The sequence below is a fragment of the Sarcophilus harrisii genome, chromosome 4 (assembly GCF_902635505.1).
Source record: "Sarcophilus harrisii chromosome 4, mSarHar1.11, whole genome shotgun sequence".
Taxonomy (NCBI): domain Eukaryota; kingdom Metazoa; phylum Chordata; class Mammalia; order Dasyuromorphia; family Dasyuridae; genus Sarcophilus; species Sarcophilus harrisii.
Window position 1 is genome coordinate 454,299,506 of NC_045429.1, and position 15,216 is coordinate 454,314,721.

Consider the following 15,216-nt stretch of genomic DNA (forward strand, 5'->3'; position numbering starts at 1 on the left):
GAGGGGCCCTCGGGCTAAGGGAGGTCTGTCAGCCTTTACTTTTACAAATCCCCATCTTGCAGATGAGAAGACTGATGCTCCATAGCAATGGCCTTGGATGACTGGAAGCAATCGGGCCACAGTAACTTCATCTCCTTCAGCCCCAGGGTCTACCTTGTGGCCCCCACTTCTGTAACAGGCAGCCTTGGCCAAGCCGCCTACCCCCGGTTTTGTTCCTCAGAGAATTGCCCACAAGCCCACTATGAAAGCTTCCATGAGTCTAGGGCTCCTTGGCCTTTTGGGGCTGGTCATGGGCTCCTTGGGGTGGACACCCTCCCCCCCCACATTTGCCTTCCTCAGCTAGAAGCTCTGCCTCTTTCTGAGAGCCTTTACCCCCCCATCAATCCCCTTCCTGTAGGCCAGCCAGCCATTTGTATCGTCATCCCGCCCCACTGGCCTTATTTTCCCTTTGTGCTCCCCACGGGGGCTGCCGGAAGCAGAGGGGCTGCGAAAGGATGAAACAGCCGAGATTTATTTGTTTCTGGTCACAAGGAGGGGCCGCTCCTCAGAATCCCTTGCCTCCCAGGGCCCCCACAAAGGCAGCTGCCAGGAGCCCCGACACCACCCACCCCCTGACCAACGGAGGCCCAGCAGGGTTATCCCACCAGCCGGACAGACACCTGGCACAGGACCACCGGGGACCAACACCCAAGTCTCACCTTCCTGTCTGGCCTCCCACCCAGGGTCTGGGGCCCCCCCGGGCCCCCAGAGGCCGCCAGGCCCAGGCTGCCCCAGCCCAGCTCCACCGGCAGTTCCTGCCCTCATTGGGGCTGCCTCCACAGCCCACACACCCAAGAGCCAGTTAAGGCACAGGAGGGCACAAAACACACTTTTTTCAAATTGTCAAGACAAGCAGCCCAGGCCCCGGCCGCACCGCCGCCCCCCAGAGGTCAGGCGGGCAGAGGGGAGCCGCGTCCTCAGAAAAGCTTCGTGCTAGAGATGAGGTCTCGGCGACCCGAGGCCCAGACGGGGTGCTCCATCCCTGGGCGGGTCTTTCTTGCTGCAGATGGTCCCCTTTCCATGGCTCAATTGCCGAGGGGGGCCCGGGGGCTTCTGCTTGGGAGGAAGGATCCCCGAGTCCCAGGGCACAGGCTGGCTGCTCGTGCCTGGGCTTCCCTCACCCCCACGGGGCAGCCCCGGCAGGCCTCAGTCCTGCTCATCTCCCGACGACTCCTCTTCGGCCTCCTTGAGCCACCGGATGAAATTCTGTAGCTGTGGAAGCAGAGCACAGGCTCGGAGAAGTGGCACAAACCGGCTTTGGCCCATTCCCCCCGACTCCCTCCCAGCCTCGGCCCGGCTCCCCAGGGTCAAACTCACCCGCTGGTTCTTCCGCAGCTGTTTGGCCTTGTCGGACACGTCCCTCTGATTGAACCACTGCAGAATGGTCTCCTCGGCCAGGATGTCTAGCTCATAGAACGTCATCAGCACCTAGGGAAAGCCAGGGAGGCAAACTCAGTGGCCACAGCCTGGGTCCGGCTGCCCAGGGCCCCGAGGCTCACCGAGGGCAGTGCGGCCTTTGGACAAAGCTCCTCGCTTGTCCCCTGGCTGCCTTTCTCCACAGCCCTCCCTCTGGGGACCCTCACCCACTCATGTCTCTTCCAGGCCTGGCTCCCAGATCCTCTTGAAGCCAGAGGCAGCCTGAAGCCCACCCTCTTACTCTCAGTGTGTCCTGGGCACTCACTCTGTGTACGTGGTCTCCCTCAGAGGAAGCCTCAGGCAGTGGCCCATGATGTCCTTGGGCCTCAGCCCCCTTCTCGGGGCCCTCCCCGCCTTGCCCCCACTGCCCTAAGCAGCCAGCTGTGGGAAGGCCTCCTGCAGCTTCTGGGGCAGCCCTTGCCGCCCATACTCATGCCTCCCCAAGCACCTAACATATCGTTAGGATACCCCGCAGTAGAGACGGGTGTGTGTGAGACACACACGGGTACATGTATGAATGACAGGCGTGACACAGGAACGTGCATGTACCATACGTGTGACAGGTGCAGGTATACAAGTAAACATACGTAGCAGAGGGATGTTTGTATGTGAGCGACAAGCATGTGTGTGTGACTGGCAGAAGGATTATGGGAGACAGAGCAGGCTGCATGTCACAGGGCCTCCTGTATGAGACGGGTGGGGGGGGCAACAAGCCCGTGTAAACATGCGACAGGTATGAAAGCTGCGTATCTGGGGTAGGCAGGGGAGGGCTGTGTGAGAGACAGGCAGGCCGAGATGGGTTTCTCTGCCTCCAGAGGCCCCCCCCACCAAGAGGTCAGCCCTGCCCTGCTGAGGTCCGGGGCCTCCAAAGCACCTTGGCTAGGGAGGTGATCAGGCTTTCGTGTTCCAGGAAGAAGTCCTCGATAGCCGTCAGGGTCTGCAGATGGTCTGCTGTGCGCTTGACATAGTTTTTGAACACAGGGCTCCAGGCCCGGAGCAGCTGGGGACGAAGAATGTGCTTCATGGGAAGGAGGCTTGGTCCCTTCCACGCACTGCAGGTTCTCTGGGGCCCCCTCCGAGCTGTTCCCCCTGGATAATTTGGCCCCACTTGCCGCCCCATCCCACCCCACATGACCCCGAGCTCGACACTGGATGAGGAGAAAGCGCTTGTTCCCTCCCGGTCCCCAAAGCCCGAGCTGGTCAGGGCTTCCTGCCTCCTCCCCTGCTTGCTCTGGCTCTGCTTCAGCCTCAGGGGCTCCTGGGCCAGGCAGAGCAGCTGCGGGAGGCAAGGATGGGAGAAGGGGCTCTGCTCACAGGTAGCAGGAGGCCGCAGTAGCTGTTGGGGTCCAACTGGGAGTTGAGCTGCTCCAGGGGGAACTCGAGGACCACTTGGCTCAGCACCTGCATCACCTCCTTGAGGCTGATGTTATAAGCGTACCTGCCGGGATGGGGAGCGAACAGCGGAGGCTACAAGCAGGGCCCTAGACCAGGCCCCCCAGGGCCGGGCTCCCGACTCAGGAGGCCGAGGGCAGAGGGGACTTTTCTGAGGACTCTGCGCTCCCTGGCTCGACCTCTGCAGCCCAACTTCTGCCTGTTCCCTGTCCCTGAGGCTTGGTGGCCCCTCCTCTGTCTCAGAAAATCCAAGTTCCTCTCCCAAGGCCCTCCTGGCTAATGCTTGGCCAGCCCTGACCCCCCTCAGTGATCTCCTGTCCTGGCCTCCGAGGCTTCCACTGACAGGCCTCAGGTCCTTCCTTGAGGCACAGGCTTCCTTTTTGTATCCCAGCAAGTCCTTGCACCCAGTAAGAGCTTAATAAAGACTTGTTACACCAAACCCCTGCAATGCCTTGCTGTGCCTGGGCCTGTCATGGCTTCCAGATGCTCCTGGGGCGGCGCAGGGCCCAGAGTGGACACGAGCCGGGGATTCCTTGCCAGGGGAGGACTCCCCTTCCCCTGCCAGCTGGCACCGGGCCAATGCCCCGTGGCCAGGAGGGACAGATGTGGGGCTGGGCCCCCCTGCCCCTCCTTTCCCGACCGCGGGCGCTCCAGGCTTCTTACTTCAGGGAGTTGATTTCCAGGACCAGGTTGTCACAGGAGATGTTCTCCTCTTGGCCCCGCTGCAGCGTCCCCACCACTTCATTCTGAAACACTGAAACCACGGACAAGGCCTGAGCCACTGCCCGCTCCCCAAGGCAGCCTTCGGGGCCCGTCTCTAGGCTCCCCCACGCCAGGTACAAGCTCTGCCCCCGGCCCACAAATGCAGTCCTAAGGGGAGGGGAAGCCGGGGAGGCGTTGCAGAGGGCAAGGAGAGCTGCAAGGAACTCCTGGGGGCGGCTGGGCCTGGACCGGGCCAGAGAGAAAGAACCGGGCCCTCCCTTTGTGGCTGTCACTGACACTGTCAGGTGTCACTGAAGTGGAGGAGGCCAAGGTGGGCGGCCTCAAGGAAGTTTGGGAAGATGCTGAGGCTTCTGGGAAGGACACAGGACCTTCGAGAGTCTCAAGAAGGTCTGGGAGGGCAGGTGAAGGAAGGAGACGGTGAGAGGAAGGGGCCTCCACAAAGAGGGAAGGTTCTGGAGGCGGCTGGATGGAGAAGGGGGCTGAGGGCACAGGCAGGGAGGACGGAGGAGGGCGGGCGGGATCCCTGCTGCCCCCGAGCAGGAGGGGGAGGCTGTCTCCTTAGCCCCAGAGGCACTTCCATAAATGGGCGGGGAGAAGGCCTGGGCCAGACGCAGCGGTGGCCATCAGAGCCCAGCTGAGGCCGAGGGAAAAGGAAGTGGGTTCACTTCTGTGGTTTTCGCTGCTGACCCTCAGCAGCCAACTGATGGGGGAGGGGGGATTCTAGCAGGCCCGGGGCCGCCCAAGCAGGGATGTGTGTCCAGGGGTCGAGGGGGACTGCCCCAGACCCAATAACACCAGAGGCCTCTGAGGATGGAGGGTGGACAGTGGGCACATTCAGGTTCCCCATCATGGAGTGGCTGCAATTCCAGGAGCAAGGGAGCTGATGGGGGACTGAGAGTGCAGCCAAGCAGGACAAAGGGGGGGTGGGAGCTCGGGCAACAAGGGTAACCGGGGGGGGGGGGGGGGGGGGGGGCAGCAAGGAGAGAGGGCTGTGTGCAGGTGAGTGCATGCGCAGACACAGCAGCGAGGCAGGGGAGCACCCTCCAGAGAAAAGGCCCACGTGAGGGATCAGGCAGCAAGGGGCACTACCCCGGCCGGAGGGACGGCTCCCAGAGCCGAGGAGGCCCCGGGACTCAGCTGGCGGGACAGCGGAGGAGGCCCCGGGACTCGGTTTGAATCAAGATCAAAGACTGGTTGGAAAGTTCCTGTGGCCGAGGCACAGGAGGGTTCCAAAGACCACACTGTGGAAGGGCTTAGGGAGGCAGGCAGGGTCTAGTGGAAGGGCAGGGAGGGCAGCAGCTGCTGCTCATATACAGGGTCAGGACCAAGCAGACAGGCACAGTGGGGTGGGGGCCTGGGTAGAAGGCAGGGGGTGGCCCGCATTGGGACTCAGCTGCCAGCCAGACATCCTCAGGCCCTCGGCCTCTCTCTATGCTCGGACTGGAGAACAGAGCCACATGTGGGAGGACCTTGGGTAGCAGGGCCACAAGCTCCAAGGCCTCCATCCCCATGGGGGAGCTCACACCTTTTCACCCAGTTACTGCCAGCTGCACTGCTTTGGGGCCTTCCCCACAACCCCGGGCTGCACCCATTCCCATTTCTGCTTCCATGGGGGTTCTGTGTAAGCTCCTTGAGGGCAGGGACTGCCTCCGCCTGGCTTTGTATCTGATGCCCAGAGCCAGGCACTGCCCAGCTGGCCAACGGCCTGACCGGTCCATCCCAGGACAACGACAGCCCAGCCCCCTCCCCGCACTTCTCACCCTTAATGTCGTCCAGCTGTGGCGAGCCCGCCCGGCTGTCCAGCTCCTGGGAGCCCAGACTCTGCTCGCTGTCACTTTCACTCCCCTCGTCCATCTTGATTGTGAGTCCTGGAAGTGGAGGGGGCGGTGCAGGGTGAGAGAGGAGGAGGGAGCTGGCTTGGGGAGAACCACGTTCCGGTCCCACCCCAGCTCCCTAATGGGGAGCAACTGCACCACAGAGGGTGCTGGGAGGCCCAGAGCACCCACACATCCCCCAAAGGCAGGACCTCACCCCACAGGCTCTGCCGCAGCTCCTCGTCATCGTCCTCGTCCCTGGGGCTCGCTCCCTCCGCTCTCCAGAGGTAGCCCTGGCCCTCCGTGCCCACATCAGACGGGTTGTAACCTGGAAAAAGCCCTGCCCATCAGCAGGGACGTGGGACCCCTGAAGCCCTGGCTGGGAAGCCACTGCCCGGGAGCACCCCCTACCTGTTGACTTCACCCTCTCTTTCCTGTCTGCTCCTGAGTCGTCGCTGAACTGGCCATCGTCCTCCTCCTCGTCCTCATCGGGGGGATGCAGCGAGATGACCGAGCCTTCGGGCAGCTCCAGGTCTGGGCCCACCACCACCTGGATGGGACAGGCAGGTCAGACCCCAGCCCCGGGGTCCCGGCCCCCTACAGAGTCAGAGCAGACGGGTCTGGCTGAGGGCACACCCAGGGGCAGCCTGGCCCCTCCCCACACTCGGCGTGCAGTTGGAGCTCACCTGGGAGGTGAGGACGCAGCGCGGCCTCAGAACGACCCGTTCCTTGACCTCGGAGTGATCGCACAACAGAGACTGGCGAATCTGCGCCCCGCTGGCCACCCGAACGCCCTGCCACAAGTAGGCCCGGTCCAGTAAGACATTATCACCTGGCTCAGAATCGAAGGCCTTCTGGTCACAAGGAGTCCAGTTCTGCCCCGAAGACCCCTCACAAACGGCTCCTCGCCGGCCCTCGCCGCCCTGCTCTCCCATCACCCCCGCCCAGGACCACCAGGCTCTCTCTGACCCCTCGGCTTTCCCGCGCTGCCAGAGAAGCTCCGCCTGAGATTCCCACAGAGAAAAGCCCAGAGGCCCACGAGGTGGAAGGACTGCCCCCCCCCCCCCCCCCCCCCCCCCCCCCCCCCCCCCCCCCCGAGGTCCCCAGGGTTAGGCTGCTTCCAAGCCAGGGCCCACCCAGCTGGAGGGCAGGACGACCTGAGGGCCTCTAAGAGCAGATGGAGAAACTGAGGCTCAGCAAGGCCAGACGGCCCCACCTCGGGGTTCTACAGTCAGTGACAAGGGCGAGCCACGGCTCGAGGGCTGGCTGGGGTGGCCAGACACTCCCACAAGGGCACGTGCTCTGGCCCAGGAGGTAACCGAACCCCCCATGGCATGGGGTCTGGGGAAGCTGGAGGCCCGCCCCGCCCCTGAGGCTCACCGACGTGGCAGCCGGGGCCGATGACGCTATTCCTGATGAAGCAGTTGCTGCCTATGACAGTGCCGGCGCCCAGGAGCACGTTCTCCTCCAGGACGCTGCCATGGCCCAGGCTGACCTCCGGCCCCCGGTAGATGTTGTGTCGGGAGTGAGTGCAGCTCTGGGCTGGGCTGTCCGTGAAGTTCATCTCCGGGGTCAGGGGGTAGACCCAGCGGCGAACCACGTCGGCGCACACGGCCTCATACATGTGCAGGTTGGACACGCGGGCTCCGTACTCCCGCGTAGTGATGTGCAGGTGGATGTGGTTTCCCAACACCTGGGGGCCGGGCAGGGGAGCGTCAGGGAGCGGCCCCAAAGGCCCGGGGCTGTCCTGGAGGGAAACGCCTCACCCCGTGCTGACCACACTGGGGTCCTGATACAGGCAGGAGGAGCCTCCATCCCTCCCCCCTCCCTCCATTCTCCAAGAGTAGCTGCGAACAGTGCTTCCTTTACCTCCTCATTCACCAGCAGGCCCCGCACAAAGTCGTCCCGGGTCTGATAGTCAAAGTTGTCAGTGAAGAGCTCGGCCACCTGTCAAGGAGGAGGGTCAGAAGGCCACGGGCCTGGCCGAGCGGCTGGCAGGGAGCAGCTGGCAGGGAGCAGCCGGCCTGCAGCCGCCCTCAGGGGCTTCTTCAGGAGGACGGGCAGAGTGTGCTCACCTGAGGGGAACAGATGCTGATGTGGCAGTCCAGCAGGTCGTACCGAATGTCCACTCCTTCCCCACTGCCCTGGAACAAGCTCTGCGGGGGAAAGCGACAGGGAGGGGCCTTGGGACCAGGCCCCCCATCCCGCCCCTCACCCCTCTCGCCCTCAGGGGCCCAAGACCACCACGAACCAGCGGAAAAGAGAAGCGCCGGAGGCCGTGAGTCTTCTGGTAGTGGAGGACCCGGCGGGTGGCGCTGTCCATGGCCACCACAACGTTGTCCTCGGGGCAGCGGGTGGGGTGGCTGGGGGAGGACTCCTTGAAGATCATGGTCATCACAGACACGTTCTTCTCCCGTTTCCTCCGCAATCTGCACAAGCCAAGAGCGACAAGGCTGCAGAGGTGCCGGCCTCGGCCCTGCCCACGCGGGCCCTTTGCGGCCAGGCGCCCTCTCACACCTGTGCTCCTCCAGGGCGTGGGTGATGTTGATGTTAGAGACGACGTCCCCATAGACCAGCAGGAAGTCGGAGCGCACCAGGGCCTTGGCGTCCACGTCCCGGAGCACGTCCCCCAGGGAGCGGTACATCTCCGAGGTCACGACGCGGACCACGTTGGGCGAGGTGGGGAGGCACCACTTGGACTTCCTAGGGAGGAGGGAAGGGGAGAGCATGAGGCGGCGTGCATCCCTGTGCTCCTCCTCTTCCCATGGACATTTACTGACCGATGACTGACTGCAAGGCCCTGGGGACACAGGGCGAAGCACAAGGGAGCTCAGGCCTGGGGGGCGGTGCAGGCGTCCCAACACTGAGAACCGGGGGAAGCCAAAAGGGAGACACTGAGAAAATCTGAGGTCGGAAAGAGCAGTGAGGGCCGAGCTCTCGTGGGGAGAAAACTCAGGAAAGTGAGGGGCTTGGGTTGGCCTGAGAGGAAAAGCAGCATTTCAGCAATGTCACATGACACAGGACGGAGGCCCTGACAAACCTCTGGAGTGGACACAGACAGAAATCCCGCTGGCAGAACCTGGCTGGAAAGCAGGCGGAAGGAAGCGGAGGAGTGGGAAGTAGAGCCTGGCTGTGGAGGCCTCCGAGGCCAGGAGGGGCAGAGGGGACCTTCACATGGATTGGGGTCTGGAGCAGGGCCATGAGCTGGGCAGCCCGTGACACTGTCCTGGAGGACAGCCAGGAGGCTGTGGAGGGAGGGGGGAGAACCCCACAGTGGGGAGAGGGGGGGTGCCGGGCCTTGGGGCAATGAGGCAGAGCTGGCGCTGGTCAAAGGTGGGCACCTGAATGGGGCTGACTGGCAACGAGGTGCCCGCCAGCAGGACACTATTACCAATTGCGGCTCGGGCACCCGCTGCAGAGATGGCACAAAGCTGCCAGGGAGGGCAGCGATGGTGGCAGAGCCTGAATGCTGGCTCCACCTGAACCAGTGCTGTCAGGGGAGGAGGAGGAGGAGTGCTTAAGCACTGAGAGCCAAGCAATATGGGGGGGGAGGAAGGGGAGCCATCCTGGGCTCTGCTTTGAGGCTCCTGTGGCCCTGATGAGCACCGTGTCTAGGAAGAACACTGAGCATCCTGGGAGAGCATGCGGATGGTGAGGGGGGATCAGCTAGAGACACCAGGGATGGTTCACCAAGAGAAGCCCCCGAGGAGGCTGGCATGTGGAAGAGAAGAAGGCCGGGTGAGGAATCAGAGGCCCTGCCACCTATCACATGGCCAAGCTTCGGGAGGCTCCTCCTGCTCTGAAATGGAGGGGCTCAAAATCCAAGCCTGGTTCTGGGGAGCCGAGGCCCTTCTTGGTGACTCGCCCAGCTCCTCCCTCTTGGCAGAGCGTCCCTCGCTTCAAAGGCTTCTGCAGGCTGTAATTAGCACCGCCGGCTTCCTGGGTGTCACCGGCCTGGTTACGAGCCGGACAGAGCCGCGTTCCCAGCCCCCCCCGCAGGCCGTGCCCCAAGACCACAGGGGCACTCAGGGGCCGCATGGGGGGGCTCCAGAGGCAGCACAGCGGGAGAGCAGTAACTCCCACGCTGGGGCCGCTCGGGTCTCAGTCTCTGTTATGTGGGGATGCCGGCACTGTGGGGCTCAACGTCGCGGGGTGCTGGGGGCGGGCACATGCCTGAACTCTCGCGCTCAGATTTCCCATGGGGCCAGAGGGGGACGCAGGGAAAGGAAGGGCCAGTAGGGGGTCGTGGGCAGCCCGGCAGCGCCCCGGGCAGGCCACCAAGACAGGAGAGGAGGCCCAGAGGCTGCGGGCAGGAGCTCGGGCGCTGCCGGGGAAGGCGGGCAAGGAGGACGCGGAGGGCCAGGGCCTTACTGTATGTGCTCTTTGATCTGAGCGGCCTTCCAGCAGCAGAAGACAAAGGTTTCCTGCACCCCGGTGGCAGTCAGGAACTCCAGGGTGTAGTCGATCAGGGCCACGTTGGCCAAGGGCAGGAGGACCTGGGGGCGGAGGGGTTAGTGAATATCATCCTTCCTCTCCTCAGCTTCCCCCAGGCCCCGACCCCCTACAAAGGCCCCGGGGCTGGACGTGGCTTCCTAGGCGGGGCCAGAGGCCAGAAGAGAAGGCAGCATCAGGCTCTGTGCTGGGTCCTGCGGCCCTGCAGACAACAGCTGCTAAGGCAGCAGAGAAGCTTGGCCCGCGCTGTGCCCCCTCGGGCCTGGCACACAGGAGGCCGGGCCCGAGGCAGTGGGGGAGGGCCTGGGGTGGGCAGAGACGGCCTTGGGCCAGAAAGTCAGTCCCGTGTTCATGCCCGGCCCCTGCCTCAGCCCCGGCCCCCTCCCAAGGCTCTCTGGGCGTCCCCGCAGACGCGCACCACACCCCCGACCCGCCGACCACGAGCAGCCCCTAGCGCCGCCTCCTTGGCGACCATCAGAGGGGGCTCGCCCAGGGGCCAGGGGGCGCCAGCGAGCGCTGGGCACGGGAGGCCGCAAGGGGCCCCAGGCCCGGGCACATTCCCAACTGTCCGGCAGGGCTGAGAGCGATGACTGCCCCCCCCCATCGGGGAGGGGGGGCGATCCCCACGTGGTTTACAATTAAAACCCCTTTTCCTGCGGCAGAACCAGCCTGTCCTTCCCTTAAACGTTTCCCCTCCGGCTGAACGGAGAAGCTCGGATCAATGTGTGCGCCGGACAAAGCGGGAGCCGGAGCCACGGCCGGGCACCCGGCTTCCACCAGGGAAACGGGCAGGAACCAGGGCTCTGAAGCAGCCGGGGGCGCCCAGAGCCCGGGCTTCCTACGGGTGCCTCGGGCAGGAGCATCGTCTGAGAGGCCCCCCAAGGCCCGTCCCAAAGTTTCTTCTTGGGAGCCCCCGGACCTGCTCCTCCCCGTGGGACTCCTCCCCCCTCCTCCTGGGGGCGCCACGGCAGAGGATGTCCCCGGGACCGGGCGAGACCCTCGGCCCCTACGACCCCCACTTCTGTCACCTGCAAACCCGCTCCCGGCCCGTGCCCGGCAGGGCAAAAAGCGGGATCGTGGGAGCGAGGGTCTGCCCCACCCGGGCCAGCAGCCGGCCCCTCCCCCGGGGGAGGCCCCGAGGGTCGGACCTCACTGCGGCGCCCCTGGGCGAGGCGCGGCCGGGAGGAGGCTGCAGGGGAGCGGCCTGGCTGAGCCCCTGCTGCCCCGGCACTGAGCGTCCCCCTCCCCCGCCTCCGGGGCCCCCCACACCTGTCCCTGGGCACCCCCCCCGCCCCCCAGTGTCACCGCTCCCCGGGTCTCCCCCCACCTCATCCCCGCCCCCCGGGCTTCCCCGCTGCCGCTCCTTGGAGATGGGGAAGAAGCGGCGGTTGAAGCTGTCCGCCACCAGCACGGCCTGCAGCGGCGGCGGCGCCTCCTCCTCGGCCGCCCCGCCGCCCTGCCCGCCGCCGCCGCCCCGCCTGCCGCCCCGGGAGGCCGCCGCCGCCATCTTCGCCAACCGTCGCCGCTTCCGCGAGGCCGCCGCCTGCACCGCGGCCCGGAAGGGACAAAAAGGGGCCGCGCGGAGGAGAGCGAAGCGCCGGCTCGGGCGGAGCGCGTGTGCGAGCGAGGGCGGACGCGGGGAGGAGGCCGAGAAGGAGCAGGCGGCGGGGCGCATGCGCTCTCTGACCCGGCTGTCAGGCCGGCCGGCCCCTGGGGAAGGGGGGCGGGGCTGCAGACAGGTCCCCGCGAGGGAACGCCGAAGGGCACGTGCGCACGTGTCTGGAAGGGCGAGTTCCAAAGTGCATCCTGGGAATTGTAGTCCCTTGACGTCCACGTGGTCCTCCATTTCTTCAACCAACATGCAAAGAAGTCTAGGTGTGGATGGTTCTGGAGGAGAAAGGGAGACCGACGTGCGACTCACTTTAATCCGGTTCACGCCTCGTGATGTCGTTGGTCCCCTTCGAAAACGAATTTCTAACAGCAATAGCGAGGCTGGGCGTTATACTACAGGCCCTACCGCGCCCCCTACAGCCGGGGACACAGGGCAGCAATAACTCCCGTTTCTGTGTAATGTGGGTATTATCCCATTTTACAGGGGAGGAAACTGAGCCCCGTGGGATCCCAAGTTCAGAGCCGGAAGAGACCTTAAAGGTCAGGTTCAGATCCAACCTTCTCATGTGACACGTGGGGAGATTGGTGACTGACTTGGCCAGTCATACGGGTCCCACGCTTCAGAGGCGGAATTCGAACTCAAGCCTCAGATTCCAGAGTCTTCCATCCAGACCTTCGGACTCCTCCCAACCAGCGAGTGTCAGGCCTGGGTCTCCGCGTGCAAGACCAGAGCCCTTTCTCAGCCTATACACGGCACAAAGTGTCTGCATCGTGGGAAATAACCCAGGCCTAAGCACTGACTGAGCCCCTGCCTGTGCTGGGCTCGGGGGCCAGGACCGAAGTCCGGAGAGTCTCAGGGACCTTCCGGGCCGGGAGATCACGTCGGGGGGGGGGGGGGGAGATGGGGCCCGGAAGCAGCTGCCTCTCCCCCCGGCGGCCCTGGGGAGGGACCACAACTAGGGAGACGCCAGCCAGGGGCCGCCCGACGCGGGGGGTAAAGGGCTGCCCCCCGCAGGGGAGGCGGAGGACGGGGGGCCTGGCCCCACGGAGGGGGGGGGGGGGGACGGGGGGCCTGGTTTCCCCGGGGGGACGGGCGGGCCCTGGCCCCTGGGGGCGGGGACGGGCGGCCAGCCCCGCGGGGGCGGGGGGGACGGGGGGCCTGGCCCCGCGGGGCGGGGGACGGGCGGGCCTGGGCCCTGGGGGGGGGGGGACGGGCCCGGCCCTGGGGGCGGGGGACGGGCGGGCCTCCCCGCGGGGTCCGGGCGCCAGAGGTCGGGGGTCCCGGGCCTCCCAGTGAGGCCCGGGGAGAACCTCCCCGGCCGAAGGCGCCTTTGTTCACGAGGGGAAGAGGCAGAAAGTGCCGTGAGTGGTGAACATGAGGAAGATGCTGGGAGAGCGGCACAGTCAGCAGGCACCGGGAGAAAGAAGCCTCCGCGGGCCGCAGCGCGCCGCTGCCGGCAGGACACATCCCTACGCACTCTGAGAGTGACTCAGCTTCTACATGAAGGGGGGGTGGGGGAGGGGGGACCCCCACAGGCTCGGGACAGAGTTCCAGGGGGAGTCTGACATTGCAGCCCGGCTCTCCCACCGCACGCGGCGAGGCGGGGGGCGGGACAAGGCTGAGCTGGCCGTCGTCAGTGCCCTTCCCTGCCCGCGCTGCCGTCTCGTCCCTGCGTCAGGCTTTCCCGCCGGGGCCTCACCGAAAGGGCCAAGGTGAGAACTGCTCAGGAGAGAGAGGAGGGCTGGACTTAACCAGGGAAGGGTTCCTGGAAGCGCGGACGTGGCCCGGACGGTGGCCGGGTCTGGGGAGCCAGACCGCCAGAGCCTGGGGGCGGCTGGGGACTGACTAAACCCCGGACTGAGGAGGGGCTCCCTCTCTTCTCTGCGGCTTCCCTGCGGGAGGCGGGAACTCCCCTCACGCCCGCTTAGCAAAGGACGCCCTGCCCCGGAGAAGGCGCCGTCCCTGCTCAGGAAGGAAAGCGCCAGGCACAACAGGCTTCCAGGCTAAAACTCCCGCCGGAGCGGCTGCTTGCTCATCCCCTACAAAGAGCCGACAGACGGCCCTTCCTAAGCGTTCCTTGATGGCCGGACTCGGTCCGATAGAAGGGAAAGGCCCTCCCGAGACCTGCCGCGCGCTAGGCGGGGGGAGAGAATGAACCAGAAGCTGCACCCCCCCCCCCCCCCCCCCCCCCCGCCCCCCCCCGTCACAAAGGACCCTAGGAGTTTCCCGCGTTGCCCCAGAGCACGCCTCCCGGCGCCCACAAGCAGCCAAGGAGGGCGCCAGGTTGGGGTTCAGCCTCGGTCCGGAGCTGAGTCACCGTTGTGGTTGGAGCCAAGCAGGAAGGACGGCCTTATGCAGGTTCCGTGACATGGCCTCACCCCGCCTTCAGTGAGGCTCTTGGGTGGCGTCACTGCCCGCGATGAAGAGGCCGGGGAGCTGGTGTTCCCTGAAGGAAGCCTCAGAAGGGGATGTCGCTGGAGGTTTGGGCTGGACCCAGGGATTCTGCGGCAGGCGCTCTGAAGAACTTTGGAAGGAAAGTTGGAAGCGAAGCCAGCCGGGAATTGCGTGGAGAAGACACTGCTGCGCTACTCCTGGTGGAGAGTCAGCAGTGGAGCCAGTCAACAAGCATTTATTAAGCACCTGCTGTGTGCCGATCAAATTGACCTTAGACCTCTCACCTCATAGCACCCTTTGCCCCTGGATTCCCTCTTATTTGAAGGCAGAAAGGTGAACTCCCTCTCTAGAAGTCCATTTAGAAAGATGCCCAAGCCATCTTATTTCTCCCTCACCAGGTACCTCCTTCCCTCTCCCCTTTTCAGTTTCCTTTAGACGCGTCTTAAGTTCTTTGAAGGTAAGGACTTTTTTTTTTGGTACTTGTCTTCCCGGTGCAGTTCTTGGAACAGACTCTTCGTGAATGTTTATTGATAGACTGACTCACTACAATGAAAGGAAAAGGTCCTTGTTTTTAATTAGCTCACAGTCTAATGGAAGAGGACTGGAGCCATCTGATGCCTTAAGAGATGATCCCATTAGCTGAATGTGCTGCAGCCTGTGATTGTCACAGATAGAGCCTGCCGGGAGAAGGCCCGCATTTATTAGATGCCTACTACGTGCTAGGCATTGCATGAAACATTTTACACGTGTCTCATTTGATCCATAGAATAAGCCTAGGAGGTGGCTGTTCTTATTGTCTCTATTTTACCGTTGAAGAAACTGAGGCAGGGAGAGATTAAGTGATTTGTGTCTGAGTGAGGATTTGAAGACCTTCCTGATCTGGAGAAGGGTTTTGTCGCCCCCTTATTCTCTTTGAGCCACCTTGCGATTCCGTCCTAATGAAATGTTTCGCTATTGAATTCACACTGTTGTATGGTCTGTAAATAGAATGTGTTGCGTTGGTGGGATTCTAGACCGTGATTTGTAAAATTAATTATTCCAAGCGTCTCACATAGAACCAAGGGGACACAGAAAGGGTTCCCAGGGCCAGAATTTTCACAGAGACTTCCAGGCATTCATAAGGACCACAGATTTAGAGTAAGAAGAAATGCTACAAATCATCCTCTCATTTTACAGAAGAGGAAACTGAGACCAGGAGGGGAAATAGCTTGCCAAAGATTTCACAATGAATAAGTTGCAGACCCAGGGTTAAAGTCAGGCTTTTTTACTACAGCAAATGATGTTATTTTTGTCAAAGGCTTCAGGGAGAGAAGGTGCTTTTAAGGTCTTGCATCCTGCTTCAAAGGTCTTTTTAAAAATAGCATTTTTTTCCCA

General features: G+C 63.7%; 1 protein-coding gene across 1 annotated transcript; it reads right to left on the reverse strand.

The window, feature by feature from the left end:
* Window positions 1-885: 885 nt before the first annotated feature.
* On the reverse strand, window positions 886-11,711 carry EIF2B5 (eukaryotic translation initiation factor 2B subunit epsilon). The gene is made up of 16 exons (XM_031968118.1): window positions 11,198-11,711; window positions 9,756-9,890; window positions 7,902-8,087; window positions 7,636-7,813; window positions 7,460-7,540; window positions 7,254-7,331; window positions 6,765-7,077; window positions 6,071-6,216; window positions 5,796-5,934; window positions 5,602-5,712; window positions 5,331-5,438; window positions 3,511-3,601; window positions 2,770-2,893; window positions 2,330-2,455; window positions 1,357-1,467; window positions 886-1,251 (listed from the first exon to the last, which is right to left on the reverse strand). Exons 1-16 carry the CDS (start codon window positions 11,695-11,697, stop codon window positions 1,186-1,188), a joined length of 2,493 nt encoding a protein of 830 aa, XP_031823978.1. The 5' UTR covers window positions 11,698-11,711; the 3' UTR covers window positions 886-1,185.
* Window positions 11,712-15,216: the final 3,505 nt, after the last annotated feature.